General features: G+C 54.3%; 1 protein-coding gene across 1 annotated transcript in view; it reads left to right on the top strand.

The window, feature by feature from the left end:
- The window catches only part of LOC135876818 (cGMP-dependent protein kinase 1-like), a 55918-nt gene extending 35832 nt beyond the window's left edge, over positions 1-20086 (top strand). Inside the window, exons 12-20 of the mRNA XM_065402167.1 lie at positions 774-903; positions 1051-1181; positions 1521-1610; positions 2408-2549; positions 3730-3893; positions 18442-18558; positions 18904-18966; positions 19451-19526; positions 20000-20086. Coding sequence (XP_065258239.1) covers positions 774-903; positions 1051-1181; positions 1521-1610; positions 2408-2549; positions 3730-3893; positions 18442-18558; positions 18904-18966; positions 19451-19526; positions 20000-20086 — 1000 coding nt within the window. The remainder of the gene's footprint in view (positions 1-773; positions 904-1050; positions 1182-1520; positions 1611-2407; positions 2550-3729; positions 3894-18441; positions 18559-18903; positions 18967-19450; positions 19527-19999) is intronic.
- The last annotated feature ends 577 nt before the right edge of the window (positions 20087-20663 follow it).

The following is a 20663-nucleotide window of genomic DNA, read 5'->3' as shown; positions in this document are numbered from 1 at the left end:
CAGAACAAAGCAGATTACCAAGGCAATGAAAACCAACCCGCAGACTGAGCTGGTTTCACTAAAGACATTTCTCCCCCTAGATGTCGTTGCAGGCAGGTTGCAAAGTTACTGTGGTTCCGAGTTCCAGTTATTCCTTTTCAGACTGGGCCCGTCTCAGTCTGGACTCCCCCCTGTCTTCCCTTCAGCAGTCTGTCTTCTTGGGCAGACAGGCCATGGCGAGGAGGAGTCCTGTTTGCCTTAAATAGGATTGACATAAGGCGGGAATCCTTTGTTTCCCAAACTTGACCCCCCCCGCCCCCAGGTAGTGGCTGAGGGGGGTCACAACCATGGCGGGGTGGAGGTCACAGCTGTGGGGGGAGGTAGTGGCTGGGGGGGGAGGCTGGGGCTGGGGGAGCACAGCCGTGGGGGGGGAGGTAGTGGCTGGGGGGGAGTAACAGCCGTGGGGGGAGGTAGGGGCTAGGAGGATCACAGCCGTGGGGGGGAGGTAGTGACTGCGGGGTCACAGCCGTGGGGGGGCAGGCTGGAGCTGGGGGCCCGGCTGGGCCTGGCGTGGAGCACGTTGTGCGTCGGGCTCATCGGGGCAGCTGGGGGCCGGTTCTGGTTCTCATCGGGCCCTAGTGCCCTTTGCCCGGAGGCAGCAGGTGGGGTCTCTCCCCAGGCCCTGGGGCAGGGTGTGTGTGAGCGGGACCCGCCGGGTCAGGCTGGGGTGGGGTCATGTCGGGACGGGTGCCGTCCATGTGTCCGGCCTCTCACCGTGGGTCGCTCCCCCACAGTGCCCCGTGCCCCGAGACCGCCCCGGCCCCGCTGTGGCTCCAGGACCTGGCGGCCGTGCGCTACGAGGACGGGCAGCACCAGGGCCTCCCCGTGGTCCTGGGCACCGGCGGCTTTGGCAGAGTTGAGCTGGTGAGACCAAGCAGCCCCTCCGGCCAAGCACCAGTCCTGGGGGGCAGAGCTGCGGGGGTGCCGAGCCCTCACCCCCCAGCCTGCCCTGCCCAGCCTGGGGGTGAGACCCCGGGCCCTGCGAGGCCCCTGACACCCTGCTTCCCCCAGGTGCGCGGGCGGGGGCTGCTCTTCGCCCTCAAGCGGATCCGCAAGGAGCACGTGGTGCGGAGGCGGCAGCAGGAGCACGTGCGCACCGAGAAGCGGGTGCTGGAGCGGAGCCGCTGCCCCTTCATCGTGGGGTAGGCGCCGCCCCGGGGCCCTGGGCTGGGGGCAGAGCACGGGGCAGCGAGTGCAGTGGTGCCCCCGGGGGGAGGGGCACTGGTGGGGGTGCTGGGGGGCTGTCCCCAGGAGTGGGGGGCACTGGTGGGGGTCCTGGGGGGCTGCCCCCGGGAGTGGGAGGCGCTGGGGGAGTGCTTGGGGGGGGCTGTCCCCGGGAGTGGGGGGCGCTGGTGGGGGTGCTGGGGGGCTGCCCTCGGGAGTGGGGGGTGCTGGTGGGGGTGCTGGGGGCATTGGCAGGATGCTGTGGCGGGGAGGGGGTCGGAGGCTCTAGTTTAACCCCTTCTCGCCCTCTCCCCTAGGCTCTTTGGCACCTTCAGGGACAGCCAGTACGTCTACATGCTGCTGGAGTTCTGCCAGGGGGGCGAGCTGTGGACGAAGCTGCGTGAGGTGTACGGAGCCGGGGCACGCGGAGCGGGGGGGACGGCGTGGGGGGGGGTGCTGGTGGCAGCGCGGGGGAGGCTGTGGCAGATGGGGGCTGGTGCGGGTGTAGGGTGGGCGGGCAGCGGGTTGGCAGGTGGCGCAGGCGGGGCCATAGCGGGGTTGTTGGGGGCGGGTGGGGGTGCTGTAGATGGGCAGTGTGGGTGGGGCCGTGGTGGGATTGCTGGGGGCGGGCAGGGCAGTGGCGGGATTGCTGGAAGGTGAGGGGCGGTGTTGACTGGCGGCACAGGCAGGGTTGTTGTGTGGCGGGCTGGCAGGTGGCGTGGGCGGGGCCATAGCGGGGTTGTTGGGGGCGGGTGGGGGTGTGGTAGATGGGCAGTGTGGGCGGGGCCGTGGTGGGATTGCTGGGGGCGGGCAGGGCAGTGGCGGGATTGCTGGAGGGTGGGGGGCGGTGTTGACTGGCGGCACAGGCAGGGTTGTTGTGTGGCGGGCTGGCAGGTGGCGAGGGCGGGGCTGGTGGGATTGCTGGGGGTGGGCGGGGCCGTGCTGGGATTGCTGGAGGCGGGCAGGGCTGGTGGGATTGCTGGGGGCGGTCGGGACCGTAGTGGGGTTGTTGGAGGGCGGGGGGCGGTGTTGACTGGCGGCACAGGCAGGTTGCCGTGTGCCGGGCTGGCAGGTGGCGCGGGCGGGGCAGTAGTGGGGCGGCTGGAGGATAGGAAGGGGTCAGGCCGGGGGCTGTGCCTGCGGGGGCCGTGCCGGCCGCGGGCACAGGGCGGACGTGTGGGCACTGACCCGTCATGCCCCCCAGGCGCTGCTTCGAGGAGGAGGTGGCCGTGTTCTGCTCAGCGTGCGTGGTGGAGGCACTCGACTACCTGCACGGCAACGGGATCATCTACCGGGACCTCAAGCCCGAGAACCTGATGCTGGACAAGCAGGGCTACATCAAACTGGTACCTGGGGGCAGAGCCTGCAGGCCCCGGGGCAGCCAGTGGGGCACTAGCGGGGAAGCTGCCCGGGTCGGCCCCACTCTTCCTGGCACTGGGGAGAGGCCTGGGGCACGGCCCCTCCCAGAGGCTCTTGGTGGAAGGCAGCTGGCCTGGTGGGCTGAAGGGCAGGACCCGGAGTGCAGGGAGGCCCCGTTCCCAGCCGGGTGGGTGCCAGGGAGGGCTGGATGCTGCCAAAGCAGAGGTAGGGCTCCTGGGCCGGTCACGCCCTCCCTGTCCCTGGGGCCCGCCCTGTGCCCTCCTGCCGGGGGGAGCTGGGTGGCACTCTGCCACTCCGTGGGACCTTGGCTCCCTGCACGGTGGCCGGAGCAGCAAACAGGTGCCAGGCCACGCATGGACCGCGAGCAACAGGAACAGTCCCCAAGCGCTGCCCAGCCCCGTGGGCCCCTCGCCAGGCTCTGGCCGGGCACCTGGTGCCAGGGCAGCGAGCAGGACGGGGTGTCTAGGCTGGGCAGGAGGGAGATAAGAGGCAGGCGAGGGGAACAGGTCTGCACCTGTTGAGCATGAGGAAGAGACGGGGCAATCGGGGGCTAATGCTATTCCCCCCCCCTCCCCCAAGAGCAGAGCCAGGGATGGCTGGTGAATTGGAAAGGTGCCAGATGGAGCTGTGGTCAAAGGAAGTGCCCTTCGCGCATGGCACTAACCTGTGGAACTCCCTGCCACATGACAGCATGGAGGCCTAAGAGGAGCAGGATTCAGGGAAGCGAAAGACCTTCTGTCAGGGATCCACAGGGCCGGGCTACGGCCCCAGCCTGGGAACAGTCTCTGGGAGAGGCCCTTCAGTGGGCCAGCCCCCCCGGGTCTCACTCTTCCCCCAGTGTGAGCCACACAGCCTCTGGGCCTCTGGCCCCCAGCTTCCTGCAGAGACCCCCTGGGCCCCCCTCCCACCTCCCAGGCCTTGCTCTCTCGGGGGGTCCCTTCCCATCCCCCCGGGGGGGGAAATCCCCGAGTCAGAGAGCTGGCATGGCCTGTCTCTGCCCCCTTGCTGAGCTGGGTCCGTTTCGAGCAGTCCCTTAACGCCTCCTCGCCCCACCCAGCCGGGGCAGCGACCCCCAGCCCAGGTCTCTAAGCCTGGCCGGCCTGGCGGGGGTGGGGCTCTGCTGCCTCATGGCCCGCCCGTTGGCAGGTGGATTTCGGCTTTGCCAAGGAGCTGGCGCGGGGGGAGAAGACCTACTCGTTCTGTGGCACGCCCGAGTACCTGGCACCTGAGATCCTGCGGCACGAGGGCCATGACTTCGCCGTCGACTTCTGGATGATGGGCATCCTCATCTTCGAGATGCTGGTGGGCCGGTGAGGGACCCCGCGAGCCGCCCCGCCCCCGCCTGGGATCCCCGCGGTGCCCCCGGGGGGGTCAACCCCTGCCCCCACCTGTGCCTGGGACGCCCGCAGCGCCCCCGGGGGGTCAGCTCCTGCCCCCATCTGTGCCTGGGACCCCTGTAGGGGTCAGCCCCTGCCCCTACCTGTGCCTGGGATGCCCATGGTACCCCCCAGGGGTCAGCCCCTCCCCCACCTGTGCCTGGGACCCCCGCAGCCCCCCTGGGGGGTCAGCCCCTCCCCCACCTGTGCCTGAGACCCCCGCAGTAACCCCCGGGATCAGCCCCTCCCCCACCTTTGCCTGGGACGCCCTGTGGTACCCCCCAGGGGTCAGCCCCTCCCCCACCTGTGCTTGCGACCCCTGCAGCCCCCTTGGGGGTCAGCCCCTGCCCCCACCTGTGCCTGGGACCCCTGTGGTACCCCCCGGGATCAGCCCCTCCCCCACCTGTGCCTGCGACACCTGCAGCGCCCCCTGGGGTTCAGACATGGAGCCTGGAACCCCCAAAGTGCCCCCTGGGGGTCACCTTCTGCCCCCCTGTGTCACGGAGTGTGGGGGGACACAAGGCCCTGCACCCCCGGCTTCCTGCGATTCACCATGACTCTCAGCCAGCCAGTAAAGCAGAAGGTTTATTTAGATGACAGGAACACAGTCCAAGACAGGTCTTGCAGGTACAGACAACAGGACCCCCCCCAGTTAGATCCATCTTGGGGTCCCAGGGGCACCACAGCCCCATTGGGGGGTCAGAGCCCCGTCTGGGCTCCCCTCCATTACACCAGCCAGCTCCTGAAACTCTCACTCTCCCCAGCGTCTCCTCCCCCAGCCTTTGTCCAGTTTCCCTGGCAAAGGTGTCACCTGGCCCCAGCCCCCTCCTGGGTTCTCACGTTACATGCTCAGGTATCTTTCCTCAAGGCCAGTCTCCCATCCCCCAATGCAGACCGTCTTCCCAGGCCAACACTCCCCACTCAGCATTCAAAGACCACATTAAGAACGGTCCCAGTTCGTCACACCCTTAACAATGCTGCCTTTGGAAGGACACAACTGAAAATATCAATTCAGGACAAATTGCTTAGAGCAGGGCAGTGTGACGTTATGAGTGGAATATAATATCTCATTGAAAGGTGACCGGGCCAGAAAGAGTTAATTACCTCCCCAGACTGACCTGACCCATGGCCCAACTGTAGAGACTGGTTAGGAACATCTGTAAATGAACAGAGCTTTGAAATGCAAGTCTGCATTGTTAGAGGTAAAAGGGTAGATGTTTGCTCAGGGCTTGTGATGTAAGCAAACAAGTTTTGTCTATTGCAATAGCTTTAATTCAAAGATCAAAAAAGGAATATTAGTATTTAGGAAGACACTTGAGTGAAATAGTATTATTGTCTCTATGTCTCTTTGAAGGTAAAAGAAAAAGGGGATCAGTAAAAGAAAAAGGTTCTCCTGATCCCAAAGGACCAAGCCCCAGACCCAGGTAAAATGATAAGTTAGATCTTACCCAAATACACGCTATAGCCAATTCTTATTAACTAAACTAAAATTTATTAAAAAAGAAAAGAGAGAGAGAGTTGGTTAAAAGATCAATTTACAGACAGACTTGAATTCAATTCTTGAGGTCCAGATACATAGCAGAGATGGTGAGTTTGTAGTTGCCAAAAGTCCTTTTAGAAATAGTCCATAGGTTATAGTCCAATGTCCATATTCAGGGTGACTCCAGTCAGTGACTGGGGATCTCAGTCCTTGTGGCTTAAGGTTTCCCCCTCTTGAAACCCAAAGCAGATCTGAGATGAAGCAGGATCGTGTCCCAGGGTTCTTATACATTTCCAGCAGCCTTTCGGCCTGAGAAAACAATAGGCTTAACTCTCCTTCTTCCAAACATCCTGGCAATTAGCACAGGGTAATTTATCCATTAAACAGTTCAGATCCAGGTTACCACAACCTTCATAGAGACAGTAATACTATTTCACTCAAGTGTCTTCCTAAATGTTAATATTCCTTTTTTGATCTTTGAATCAAAGCTATAGCAATAGACAAGACTTGTTTGCTTACATCACAAGACCTGAGCAAACAGCTCCCCTTCTATAAGAACATAAGAACGGCCACACTGGGTCAGACCAAAGGTCCATCTAGCCCAGTATCCGGTCTTCCGACAGTGGCCAATTGCAGGTGCCCCAGAGAGAATGAACATACTGGGTATCATCAAGTGATCCATCCCCTGTCGCCCATTCCCAGCTCCTGGCAAACAGAGGCTGGGGACACCATCCCTGCCCATCCTGGCTAATAGCCATTAATGGACCTATCTTCCATGAATCTATCTAGCTCCCTTTTGAACCCCATTATAGTATTGGCCTTCACAACATCCTCTGGCAAGGAGTTCCAGAGGTTGACAGTGTGTTGTGTGAAATAATACTTTCTTGTGTTTGTTTTAAACCTGCTACCTATTAATTTTATTGGTGACCCCTTGTTCTTGTGTTATGAGAAGGGGTAAATAACACTTCCTTATTTACTTTCTCCACACCAGTCATGAGTTTATAGACCTCTATCATATCCCCCCTTAGTCGTCTCTTTTCCAAGCTGAAAAGTCCCAGTCTTATTAATCTCTCCTCATACGGAAGCCGTTCCAGACCCCTAATCATTTTTGTTGCCCTTTTCTGAACCTTTTCCAATTCCAATAGATCTTTTTTCAGATGGGGCAATCACATCTGCACGCAGTATTCAAGCTGTGGGTGTACCATGGATTTATAGAGGCAATATGATATTTTCTGTCTTATTATCAATCCCTTTCTTAATGATTCCCAGCATTCTGTTCGCTTTTTTGACTGCTGTTGCACATTGAGTGGATGTTTTCAGAGAACTATCCACAATGACTCCAAGATCTCTTTCTTGAGTGGTAACAGCTAATTTAGGCCCATTTATTTTATCTGTAGAGTTGGGATTCTGTTTTCCAATGTGCATTACTTTGCATTGATCAACCTTGAATTTCATCTGCCATTTTGTTGCCCAGACGCCCAGTTTTGTGAGATCCTTTTGTAGCTCTTCGCAGTCTGCCTGGGACGTAACTATCTGGAGCAGTTTTGTATCATCTGAATATTTTGCCACCTCACTGTTTACCGCTTTTTCCAGATCACTGATGAATATGTTGACTAGGACTGGCCCCAGTACAGACCCCTGGGGGACACCACTAGTTACCTCTCTCCATTCTGAAAACTGGGCGACAGGGCTGCGAGCTCCTGGGACAGCGCAGCTGCAGAGCCCGGCCTGACCCGGTCTCTGTGCTGCATGGTGGCGTGGCTTGGCTCCAGCTGGGCGGCACGGCTGTAGCGCTGCCAGCCACCGGTGCTCCAGGCAGCGCGGTAAGGGGGCAGGGAGCAGGGGGTTGGATAGAGGGCAGCCGAGTTCGGGGTGGTGGTCCGGGTGTGGGGGTGTGGATAGGGCTCGGGGTGGTCAGAGGGCAGGGAACCTGGGGTTGAATGGGAGCAGGGGTCCTGGGGGAGCAGTCAGGAAGGAGAGGAGGAGTTGGACGGGGCAGCGGGGGGCAGTCAGGGGCGGGAGTTCCAGGGGCAGTCAGGGGACAGGGAGAAGGGGTGGTTGGATTAGGGCAGGAGTCCCAGGGGGCCATCAGGAATGATAGGAGGGGTTGGATGAGGCAGCAGAGGGCAGTCAGGAGCGGGGGTTCTGGAGGTGGTCAGGGGACAGGGAGCGGGGGGGGTAGATGGGGCAGAGGTCTGGGGGGACCGTCAGGGAACAGGGGGGTTGGATGGGGCAGGAGTCCCGGGGGGTGTGGGGGGGCAGATAGGAGGTGGGGGCCAGGCCACGCCTCCCTCCCCTCACAGGCCCTCCATAAAATTTCCGAAACCCGATGTGGCCCTCAGGCCAAAAAGTTTGTCCACCCCTGTTTTAACCAGTTACCAATCCATGAGAGAACCTTCCCTCTTATCCCATGACTGCTTATTTTGCTTAAGGGCCTTTGGTAAGGGACCTTGTCAAAGGCTTTCTGAAAATCTAAGTTCACTATATCCACTGGATCTCCCTTTGTCCGCATGCTTGTTGACCCCCTCAAAGAATTCTAGTAGATTGGAGAGGCACGATTTCCCTTTACAAAAACCATGTTGACTCTTCCCCAACAAATTACGTTCATCTATTTGTCTGACAATTCTGTTCTTTACAATAGTTTCAACCAATTTGCAGCTGATTTAAATGATAGGTTACATACCAGAGTTAGTTCTGCAATTTCACATTTGAGTTCCTTCAGAACTCTTGGGTGATACCATCTGGTCCTGGTGACTTATTACTGTTTAGTTTGTCCATTTGTTCCAAAACCTCCTCTAATGACACCTCAGTCTGGGGCAGTTCCTCAGATCTGTCACCCAAAAAGAATGGCTCCGGTTTGGGAATCTCCCTCACATCCTCAGCCGTGAAGACCGATGCAAAGAATTAATTTCGTTTCTGCGCAATGGCCTTATCGTCCTTGAGTGCTCCTTTAGCCTCTCGATCATCCAGCGGCCCCACTGGTTGTTTAGCAGGCTTCCTGCTTCTGATGTATTTAAAAAAAATTTTGCTATTACTTTTGGCTAGCTGTTCTTCAAATTCTCTTTTGGTCTTTCTAATTATATTTTTACACTTCATTTGCCAGAGTTTATGTTCTTTTCTATTTTCCTCATTAGGATTTAACTTCCACTTTTTAAAGGATGCCTTTTTGCCTCTCACTGCTTCTCTATCTCTAACAATGCCGGCTGCATTTCAAAGCTCTATTCATTTACATATTTTCCTAACAGTCTTTAAAGTTCGGCCATCGGTCAGGTCAGTCTGTGAGTTAATTAACTCTTTTTGGTCCTGTCAGTGAGATATTATATTACACTCATAACATCACACCCCCAATGCAAAATTGATGCAGGAAGGGATGACAAACATCACTGACTGCATCCCAAGAGTTCCCCATCCTGGGTTCTGTCTCACTACAGCTTGTACTGGGTTAGCAGCCGTATCAGTGTATAACAGAAATGTTTTACCAAACTCATAAGAACATAAGAACATAAGAAAGGCCGTACTGGGTCAGACCAAAGGTCCATCTAGCCCAGTATCTGTCTACCGACAGTGGCCAATGCCAGGTGCCCCAGAGGGAGTGAACCTAACAGGCAATGATCAAGTGATCTCTCTCCTGCCATCCATCTCCATCCTCTGACGAACAGAGGCTAGGGACACCATTCTTACCCATCCTGGCTAATAGCCATTTATGGACTTAGCCACCATGAATTTATCCAGTCCCCTTTTAAACATTGTTATAGTCCTAGCCTTCACAACCTCCTCAGGTAAGGAGTTCCACAAGTTGACTGTGCGCTGCGTGAAGAAGAACTTCCTTTTATTTGTTTTAAACCTGCTGCCTATTAATTTCTTTTGGTGACCCCTAGTTCTTGTATTATGGGAATAAGTAAATAACTTTTCCTTATCCACTTTCTCAACATCACTCATGATTTTATATACCTCTATCATGTCCCCCCTTAGTCTTCTCTTTTCCAAACTGAAGAGTCCTAGCCTCTTTAATCTTTCCTCATATGGGACCCTCTCTAAACCCTTAATCATTTTAGTTGCTCTTTTCTGAACCTTTTCTAGTGCTAGAATATCTTTTTTGAGGTGAGGAGACCACATCTGTACACAGTATTCGAGATGTGGGCGAACCATGGATTTATATAAGGGCAATAATATATTCTCAGTCTTATTCTCTATCCCCTTTTTAATGATTCCTAACATCCTGTTTGCTTTTTTGACCGCCTCTGCACACTGCGTGGACATCTTTAGAGAACTATCCACGATGACGCCAAGATCTTTTTCCTGACTCGTTGTAGCTAAATTAGCCCCCATCATGTTGTATGTATAGTTGGGGTTATTTTTTCCAATGTGCATTACTTTACATTTATCCACATTAAATTTCATTTGCCATTTTGTTGCCCAATCACTTAGTTTTGTGAGATCTTTTTGAAGTTCTTCACAATCTGCTTTGGTCTTAACTATCTTGAGTAGTTTAGTATCATCTGCAAACTTTGCCACCTCACTGTTTACCCCTTTCTCCAGATCATTTATGAATAAATTGAATAGGATAGGTCCTAGGACTGACCCTTGGGGAACACCACTAGTTACCCCTCTCCATTCTGAGAATTTACCATTAATTCCTACCCTTTGTTCCCTGTCCTTTAACCAGTTCTCAATCCATGAAAGGACCTTCCCTTTTATCCCATGACAGCTTAATTTACGTAAGAGCCTTTGGTGAGGGACCTTGTCAAAAGCTTTCTGGAAATCTAAGTACACTATGTCCACCGGATCCCCCTTGTCCACATGTTTGTTGACCCCTTCAAAGAACTCTAATAGATTAGTAAGACACGATTTCCCTTTACAGAAACCATGTTGACTATTGCTCAAGAGTTTATGTTTTTCTATGTGTCTGACAATTTTGTTCTTTACTATTGTTTCAACTAATTTGCCCGGTACCGACGTTAGACTTACCGGTCTGTAATTGCCGGGATCACCCCTAGAGCCCTTTTTAAATATTGGCGTTACATTAGCTAACTTCCAGTCATTGAGTACCGAAGCCGATTTAAAGGACAGGTTACAAACCTTAGTTAATAGTTCCGCAACTTCACATTTGAGTTCTTTCAGAACTCTTGGGTGAATGCCATCTGGTCCCGGTGACTTGTTAATGTTGAGTTTATCAATTAATTCCAAAACCTCCTCTAGTGATACTTCAATCTGTGACAGTTCCTCAGATTTGTCACCTACAAAAGCCAGCTCAGGTTTGGGAATCTCCCTAACATCCTCAGCCGTGAAGACTGAAGCAAAGAATCCATTTAGTTTCTCCGCAATGACTTTATCATCTTTAAGCGCTCCTTTTGTATTTTCATCGTCAAGGGGCCCCACTGGTTGTTTAGCAGGCTTCCTGCTTCTGATGTACTTAAAAAACATTTTGTTATTACCTTTGGAGTTTTTGGCTAGCCGTTCTTCAAACTCCTCTTTGGCTTTTCTTATTACACTTATTTTGGCTTTGGCTTTTCTTATTACACTCTTGCACTTAAGTTGGCAGTGTTTGTGCTCCTTTCTATTTGCCTCACTAGGATTTGACTTCCACTTTTTAAAGGAAGTCTTTTTATCTCTCACTGCTTCTTTTACATGGTTGTTAAGCCACGTTCAAGAACATGATTGAATCTCTTTACAAACTCAAGGTAAAACTTGGTTAGAACAATAGTGGATTGGATCTGCTCTTGCAGCATGGTTCCTGTATGTCTCACAGGATCTTGCCAAGAGCTAAAGAACACAGCTACTTTATCCATACAAGCTCTGGCAAATGTTTGGAACCCAATTAACATCAAGTCAATGTAGAGATTAATGGTGTCCATCGTGTAGGAATCAGGGGTGGCTCCAGGCACCAGTGCAGCAAGCGCGTGCCTGGGGCGGCAAGCCGCAGTGGGCGGCCTGCCGGTCGCCGTGAGGGCGGCAGTCAGGCAGCCTTCGGCGGCATGCCTGCGGGAGGTCCACCCGCCCCGTGATTTCGGCGGCAATTCGGTGGTGGGTACGCCGAAGGCGCGGGACCGGTGGACCTCCTGCAGGCATGCCGCCGAATCCACGTTACCAGCGGACCTCCCGCAGGCGTGCCACTGAATTAAATTAGCCCCCATCATGTTGTATGTATAGTTGGGGTTATTTTTTCCAATGTGCATTACTTTACATTTATCCACATTAAATTTCATTTGCCATTTTGTTGCCCAATCACTTAGTTTTGTGAGATCTTTTTGAAGTTCTTCACAATCTGCTTTGGTCTTAACTATCTTGAGTAGTTTAGTATCATCTGCAAACTTTGCCACCTCACTGTTTACCCCTTTCTCCAGATCATTTATGAATAAATTGAATAGGATAGGTCCTAGGACTGACCCTTGGGGAACACCACTAGTTACCCCTCTCCATTCTGAGAATTTACCATTAATTCCTACCCTTTGTTCCCTGTCCTTTAACCAGTTCTCAATCCATGAAAGGACCTTCCCTTTTATCCCATGACAGCTTAATTTACGTAAGAGCCTTTGGTGAGGGACCTTGTCAAAAGCTTTCTGGAAATCTAAGTACACTATGTCCACCGGATCCCCCTTGTCCACATGTTTGTTGACCCCTTCAAAGAACTCTAATAGATTAGTAAGACACGATTTCCCTTTACAGAAACCATGTTGACTATTGCTCAAGAGTTTATGTTTTTCTATGTGTCTGACAATTTTCTTCTTTACTATTGTTTCAACTAATTTGCCCGGTACCGACGTTAGACTTACCGGTCTGTAATTGCCGGGATCACCCCTAGAGCCCTTTTTAAATATTGGCGTTACATTAGCTAACTTCCAGTCATTGAGTACCGAAGCCGATTTAAAGGACAGGTTACAAACCTTAGTTAATAGTTCCGCAACTTCACATTTGAGTTCTTTCAGAACTCTTGGGTGAATGCCATCTGGTCCCGGTGACTTGTTAATGTTGAGTTTATCAATTAATTCCAAAACCTCCTCTAGTGATACTTCAATCTGTGACAGTTCCTCAGATTTGTCACCTACAAAATCCACGTTACCAACGGACCTCCCGCAGGCGTGCCGCCGAAGGCTGCCTCACTGCCGTGCTTGGGGTGGCAAAATACATAGAGCCGCCCCTGGTAGGAATCTTGGCATTTAGCCGTGAAAGCAATATGGTAGTGTGAATCAGTTTCCCTTCTTATATAGCACATCAAGTCTGGAACGTCTTTTCTCCTGTGAAAAGTTCCAACACTGTTTACAGGCACTAACTGTGAAATATCAGTATCACAAGGTCTTTTAACGTAGAGTGTGTTCTGATGCATCATTCTTGATGTGTTCAAGGGATTTTCCAAAAGATTAGGCACATTATACATTTTTACAGTTCTTGGTATTAGCAACACATTAGTTACAAAAATTACCATTAGCAATAACAACAAATCCACTGCAAGTGTCCATCTACGATCATGTTTGTCATGCCACACCTTTGGCTCAATACCATTGGGGTTTGGGCCTTTTAGGGTTAACCTGTGGCTTCCCTTTGCAAAATTAAATTCTCTCTTTCTTCCTTGTCCTGAAGGATCAAACCCTGATTTCGCTTGGTTAACAGAATTCACTGGTGGATTGGCCGGGCTCTCTGTGCTAACAGCTATTAGCAAGTCTTTCTTCTTCCTGTCAGCCAGGTCATTTGCATCAACACAGACTGTTCACCACTTTTCAGATCCTTAACTGTTACCAATTCCAAGGCTGGACTCTGTCTTAAAGAGATCCCGTCCATTCTTACTAGCATGTTAGATGCAAGGTTCTGTTGTCCTTCCATTACCAACCTCTGCTTACACATGGAATCAGATGTTAAGTCCACTGAGAGACCACAAGTCATATCCCAAGTGTGTAAAGATGAGATCGTACCTGCCCTCACCCCCCCCCTGCCTTCTCCAGAGATTAACTACACAGCTGTTCTGCTCTGCAGACTTAGCTACGCTGCCTTCCCTCTGAACCTGAGACACCGACAGGTCACTCACAGACTCTACATGGAGACATTCCTGTCCCAACAACATTGTCTTCCCAACAAACTGGTCAAGCACAGCCACTTGGTTAATGGGCTGTCCAAATTCCCTAACAATTTTCCTTCCATCTCAGAGCTACCCACACTGGATCTTTCCAAAGCACAGTCAATGAATTCATTCTCAGCAGAAAATTTCTGGCCATCAGGAACTGAAACTTCCTTGATCAAAAATAACAGGAGTACTTGTGGCACCTTAGAGACTAACAAATTTATTTGATCAAATTTCCTTGATCAAATCACTTTCACACGCTTCAGCTACAGCAAACTGCTTGCACCGATTACCATGAGGATTTCTGTCCCTAGGAGCTTCTCTAAGCAGCAATTCACCCCTCACAGAAATTCTGCCCTTACCCTCTTCACCTGGGGCTTGCTCTAAAGGAACACTTCCCTGAGCAACAACAGACTCTGTCTGGGTCTCACTTACATCCAGGATTACCTCTGGCTCATTAGGTGGATTTCTACACAATCCCCTTTCAGGCAAACTGCTAGATTTCATAGTAAGAAGCATTTTCCTTCCCTTTGCCACACACAAGCTCAGGAATCTTTTCCTTCTTGCTACAAGTTTCCAAACTGTCAGTGGGTAACACAATCAAATCACCTTCATGCTCTCCTTGTGCCCTGGCTAGGGTATCACCCTGATCAGACACAGCTGCTACACCCTTTCCCAGCAACACACTAGCAACAGGCAAAATACAAGCACCAGAATTGTCTGGTCTCTGGGACTTTGCTAAGACACTAACTGGATGCAACCTAGTTACAGTGCCATTCTCCCCAGCAGACACAAACTTAGGACCAGGGCTGGTGCAACCTATTAGGCGACCTAGGCGGTCGCCTAGGGCACTAGCATTTGGGGGGCGGCATTTTCTTCGGCGGCGACCATGGCAGACGGATCTTCGGCCGCCCCGGTCGTCGTCAGCATTTAGGCGGAGGGAGCTGGGGCAGGGGGGCGCAGGGAGGGCCGCCTGCAGCAAGTAAGGGGGGGGCGGCACACAGGGGAACCGCTCCCCACCCCAGCTCACCTCTGCTCCGCCTCCTCCCCTGAGCACACTGCCCCGCTCTGCTTCTCTCCCTCCCAGGCTTGCGGCACCAAACAGCTGATTGGCGCCGCAAGCCTGGGAGGCGGGAGAAGTGGAGCAGTGACAGCGTGCTCGGGGAGGAGGCGGAGCAGGGGTGAGCTGGGGTGGGGAGCTGCCGCATGGCTCCCCGGGCCGGGGGGGTGGGGAGCTGGCGGAGGGGGGGTTGGGGAGCTGCCACGGGGGGGCACCTCAGGGCTGAGGGGGGGCGGGGAGCTGCTGCAGGGCTCTGGGAGGGGGGAGGGAGCAAGGTGGAAGTTTTGCCTAGGGCGCAAAACATCCTTGCACCGGCCCTGCTTAGGACCATTCCCTTCCTGGGCTTTAGTTGAATCCAGAACCAACTCAGACAACTGCACTATTCTCAACCATCCCCGGCTGAAAGGCACCTTCTGTCTGCTCCACAGACAAAGAAGAGCTGGAGACACATTCTCCTTTACCAGACACACAGCTTGAGATTTCATTTCCCTTGTCCCAGCACACAGGGCTGTTCACAGACAAGGGCTTGGAGACCGAGGTAGCTTCCTCCATAGGCAAGTCAATACCCCTGACAGACACAGGCACATTCCCTTCACTGTCACAATTCTCCACACAGGAAACAGGTAAGGGATAGGGACACTCATCTTCCACTCTCCTGCCTTCCCAAACTGCTGACTAGATAAACCCATCAGCTCACAAGGCTGCCCAGACTCCTCCAAGCTTTCCTTGCCTTCCTCTCCCTGTGCTTGATCTAATTCCAGATTTACTTCTGAGACATTAGACAGACGTTCAGAAACTTCATTCACAGCCAGACAGCTACTTTCCAAAGACAAACTTTTGCAGAAACCCTCCATAGACACAACCTTATGATTAATCCTCTCCTGTGCCTGGTTTGTGTTAACTTGACTGACCATAGCTTTAATATCATTCCCAATCATAAGATCCTTAGGGATTGTGATTTTTACTCCCACAATCATGATGCCCTTAAATCCCTTCCATCTCAGGTGGATTTTAGCCAAAGGCACCCTGACAAAATACTCAGATAAGGCTACAACAGTTACACTTTCGTCTGGCAAATAATCTTCCTTCCTGACAAGACTTGCTTTAACCAAAGAAATGTCTGCTGCGGTGTCCCTCCATGCCATACACCTCACTCCATTCACTTCTGCACTGCTAATAAACTCTGCATTATTGTTCCCATATTTAGCTTTAATATGAGTTTTAAGGTCAAATTCTCCAGAGACCACAGAAACAGCATTTGCACACAGGGCACCAGCGCTGGGCTCTGTGTGACTTGCCTGTGAGTTTATAACAACAGGATTCGCATTTACTGGGTTTGGGGTTTTATTTTTTACAGTTGGACACTCTGGTTTGATGTGCCCAGGTGTACCACACAAATGACAGACCACTTGTTCTCCCTTGGAGTAGGAATTTTTCTGCTCCGGGCCCCCATGAGCTTTTCTCACAGAAGTGGACTGGTCCCACTTTTAAATCCTTCCCTCCTCTTGAACTGGGGAGAATGGGGATTAGCTTTCCCTGGGGGTTTACACCCTTCTCGAGCCCTGTTTTGGGTGTGGGCATCCGCAATCTCTGCAGCCCGTAGGACTGACTCAGGGTTCCTATCACACACAGCTGCTCTCACATTGTCAGGCACAATGTCTAAGAACTGTTCCAAAGTTATTAAATCCAGCCGTTTTTCTAAACTCCCATGTGCCTTGCTGCCACAACCCACTTTTTGACAAAACCCATCAGCTTATGAGCACATTCCACAAAAGTACCATCATTAGACATCTAAAACTTTCTAAACTTAACTCTGTAAGACTCAGGTGTAACCTTGAACCGCCTTAACACAGAATCTTTAAAGAGCACATAACCTAAGGTTTCTTGTTCCCCCAATTCATTAAATACCTCCCTGGCTTTTCCAGTCAGCAGCACAGGCCTTCGCTGCTCAGCTGGGATCCCATGCAGAGTACATAGACGTACAAAGGTAGACGAAAACTCCTCTATGTCTTCAGTATCTTTGTAAATGGGCCAGATCCATGTGCCTTTTATGAGCCCTTTCCTTTCTTTCATCAGCTTCCGTCCTTTCAGCAGCTTCTCTTTCCCATTCGTTCTTTGGCTTCTCTTTCTAATTCAGCATTCTTTTGCTTTTCTAGCAATCGAACTTCTCCTAGTCTGTGTTCATGCTCCAGTTGCAGTTGATTTGCTGTCTTTTGCATTCCAATTGCTTCTGCAGCATCAGGGACTATGGAGATCTACCTATCTCCTAGAGCTGGAAGGGACCTGAAAGGTCATCGAGTCCAGCCCCCTGCCTTCACTAGCAGGACCGAGTGCTGATTTTGCCCCAGATCCTAAGTGGCCCCCTCAAGGATTGAACTCACAACCCTGGGTTTAGCAGGCCAATGCTCAAACCACTGAGCTATCCCTCCCCCCTGCAAAGCTTATCCCCTTTTCCGAACACAAATCTTCCAGGGCTTTTTTGCCAAGGCCTCATATGCTCTTTGCTCATCCATTGCAACTGCTCTTTAACCAACCAAACTCTCAATCTAAGATAGCGTGGGGTTCTGAGCCAAAGCTTAATTGACCTGGTTCAGTGGATCCCTGCACGACTACGCCACTGTGACGATGCTGCCTCTGGTAGGACACAACTGAGAGTATCAATTCAGGACAGATTGCTCAGAGCAGGGCAGTCACAGTCCCAGGCTAGGGGTCCTTTGCACACCCAGGAAACCAAACCAGCCAGACTAAGAGGACTTCGGTCTCACCCCACTGGCGAACCACAAGTCACACGAGCAATTCCCTCAGACACTCTAGTTTCCCAGTATCACCACCAGTGCCACTCGTTATGGGGACAAATGGTTATGAAAACCAATACCCCAGTAACAGAAAAAAGGTTCTCCCGATCCCAAAGGACCAAGCCCCAGACCCAGGTCAAATGATAACTTAGATCTTACCCAAAACACATGCTTAGAGCCAATTCTTATTAACTAAACTAAAATTTATTAAAAAAGAAAAGAGAGAGAGAGTTGGTTAAAAGATCAATATACAGACAGACTTGAATTCAATTCTTGAGGTTCAGATACATAGCAGAGATGGTGAGTTTGTAGTTGCCAAAAGTTCTTTTAGAAATAGTCCATAGGTTATAGTCCAATGTCCATATTCAGGGTGACTCCAGTCAGTGACTGGGGATCTCAATCCTTGTGGCTTAAGGTTTCCCCCTCTTGAAACCTAAAGCACATCTGAGATGAAGCAGGATCATGTCCAAGGGTTCTTATACATTTCCAGCAGCCTTTCGGCCTGAGAAAACAATAGGCTTAACTCTCCTTCTCCCAAACATCCTGGCAATTAGCACAGGGTAATTTATCCATTAAACAGTTCAGATACAGGTCACCACAACCTTCAAAGAGACATAGAGACAATAATACTATTTCACTCAAGTGTCTTCCTAAATGTTAATATTCTTTTTTGATCTTTGAATTAAAGCTATAGCAATGGACAAGACTTGTTTGCTTACATCACAAGACCTGAGCAAACAGCTCCCCTTCTATCTCTAACAATGCAGACTTGCATTTCAAAGCTCTGTTCATTTACAGATCTTCCTAACCAGTCTCTAAAGTTCGGCCATGGGTTAGGTCAGTCTGGGGAGGTAATTAACTCTTACTGGCCCTGTCACCTTTCAATGAGCTATTATATTACACTCCTAACGTCACATCCCCCACCCCGAGCCTCAGATGCCCCACAGGGGTTAACTCACCTGAGTAGCAGGGGTCAGGTCCCAGGAGTGGCCCATGGAGGGTCAGCAGAGGTAGGATGTTCCTCTGGAACAGCCCAGCCCAGGGGGGTCCCAGGAGCAGCCTGCCGGGTGCGTGATGTCCCCCTCTCTCGCCAGGCCCCCGTTCCACAGTGCCGAGCCCCAGAAGATCTACAGCAAGATCCTGGATGGGGTGTTCTCATTCCCGGCCTACGTGAGCGAGGCCGCCTGCTCCCTGGTCTCCAAGCTGTGCCGGTGCGTGGACTGGGCACGGGCTGCAGCTCCCTGGCACTGCCGCGTGCCCACGGCTGCAGGGTTGGCGTGGTGGGTGCTGGCCAGCCCACAAGGCCGGCTGTAGACGGCTCCAGGGCCTGACCCGGGGGAGGTGAGGAGGGCCAGGGGGGCACCGGGCTGGAGACTCCCTGCCCTCCCGGCGAGCCCGTTGCTGAGCTGTGGGCGAAGGGCTCCTCCGGGCCCCTGCCGGAGCCGCGCCGTGGCCGGTGCCATGTGAACCTGCCGGGCAGGGGCACAGCTGGGTGGGTTGCAGGGGCGGGGGCAGTGACAGGGGCCGCACTGAGCCTATTCTCTGCCCCGGCGCAGGCTCCGGCCGGGACAGCGCTTGGGCAACACCAGCACCGGCATCCGCGGCATCAGGAAACACAGGTAGGAGAGGGGCCAAGGGAGACGGGGAGCCCCCCACGGCCAGGGCCCCCCTCCAGCCCCACAGCCAGGGCCCTCCTCTGGCCCCGCACCCCACACCCAGGGCCCCCCTCTGGCCCCGCTCCCCACAGCGCCCCCCACAGCCAGGGCCCCCCTCCAGCCCCCCTCCCCAAAGCCATGGCCCCCCTCCGGCCCCGCCCCCCACAGCCAGGGCCTCCCTCCGGTCCCGCTCCCCACAGCCAGGGCCTCCCTCCGGTCCCGCTCCCCACAGCGTCCCCCACAGCCAGGGTTCCCCCCTCTGGCCCCACTCCCCACAGCCAGGCCCCCCTCCAGCCCGGCTCCCCACAGCCAGGGCCCCCCTCCGGCCCCGCTCCCCACAGCACCCCCTGCTGAGGGTTCCCTCCCCGGCTGGGAGAGGTGGGGCTGGAGCAGCTGGGACCCCCTGTGGCTGGCGCTCCCACCCCGCTGACGCTGTCCTTGGTCCCAGGTGGTTTGGCTCGGTGAAGTGGAAGCGTCTGGCCCTGCGGCAGGTCAATGCTCCTACCCTGGCGCTGATGAAGCAGGTGAGGGGCTGCGGGGGGGCACCCCTGGGCAAGGCTGGGGCACCCCTGGGCTTGGTTGCCCAGTGTCGAGGGGCGATCGGCTGAGTCCTTGGAGCGGGAGTGGGGGTGGGGCTGCCATGCTCTGCCTCCATAGGGCACCACAGCTCCCAGCATGCCATGGTGCATCACTCTGCCCATGGGATTGGGGGCCCCCTGGCATGGCATCTCCCTCCCCCAAGCACGCCGGCCAGGGACCCTGCAACACAGGGCAAGGGAGGTCCCTCCACGGTGGTGCAGTCCAGGCCGAGCAGCCCCCTGCTGTGGGCAGCCCACGGCTGTGGGAGCCCTAGGCAGGGGCCAGAGCTGGGGGGTGTCATGGGGCGGGTGGTGAGCCAGGGAGGGAGGACTCCGGCCGAGCCCCGTGTGGGGCAGGAGGGAGCTGCGGCCGTGACCCGGAGCTGGAGGAGACTGAGCCCCACACCCTCCCTCCACAGGGCCCGCCCTACGCCAACTTCAAGCGCTTCTCGGTGGACTGGACGCCGGCCGAGGAGGAGTTCTCGGGCTGGGACGAGGATTTCTGAGCGGCCGTGGGGCCCAGGCCAGCAGCACCCCAAGGACTGGGGGGTGGAGGGCCGCTCTGCTGGTGGCTGCTGCCCTGGTGCTGAGCTGGGCATGTGCCCCCTGCCCGCGGGAGGACGGGGCCCTGGGCTGGCCCCTCCTGGGCACAGGGCCCCAGCCTGGCAGACCTGCTGGTGGGGAGCAGAGGCCCTGGGCCTGTTCCTGCAAGCGGCTGCCTGAGGGTGCAGGGAGCATGCTCGTCCCCTGGGCTGCCAGGCCGGGCGCGCTGGCCACCCTGGGGCGTGGCCAGCAGGGGCCGGCTGTGGGAGCTGCCCCGGGCCTGGCCCCACCGGGCTGTGGGCAATAAAGCCGCTGCAAGCCCCTGTGTGACTCCATGCAGCCTGGGCCTGGTCTCTGCAGTGCTGCCCGTGGGCAGGGAGGGAGCCCCTGCGGTGCCCGGGCAGGGGACGCGGCTGCAGCTGCTCGCAGGCCCAGGGGCTCTGGCCTGAGCCAATGTGCGGGTGGCGCTGACGTGCGCCTGGCTCTGGCAATGGTGTCCTCTGCCCGGCGGCGCCTGCCCTGCCCTGCTCTGGCCCCCCC

Source organism: Emys orbicularis, chromosome 3, assembly GCF_028017835.1.
Source record: "Emys orbicularis isolate rEmyOrb1 chromosome 3, rEmyOrb1.hap1, whole genome shotgun sequence".
Lineage (NCBI taxonomy): Eukaryota > Metazoa > Chordata > Testudines > Emydidae > Emys > Emys orbicularis.
This window is presented reverse-complemented; position numbering and strand designations above follow the sequence as displayed.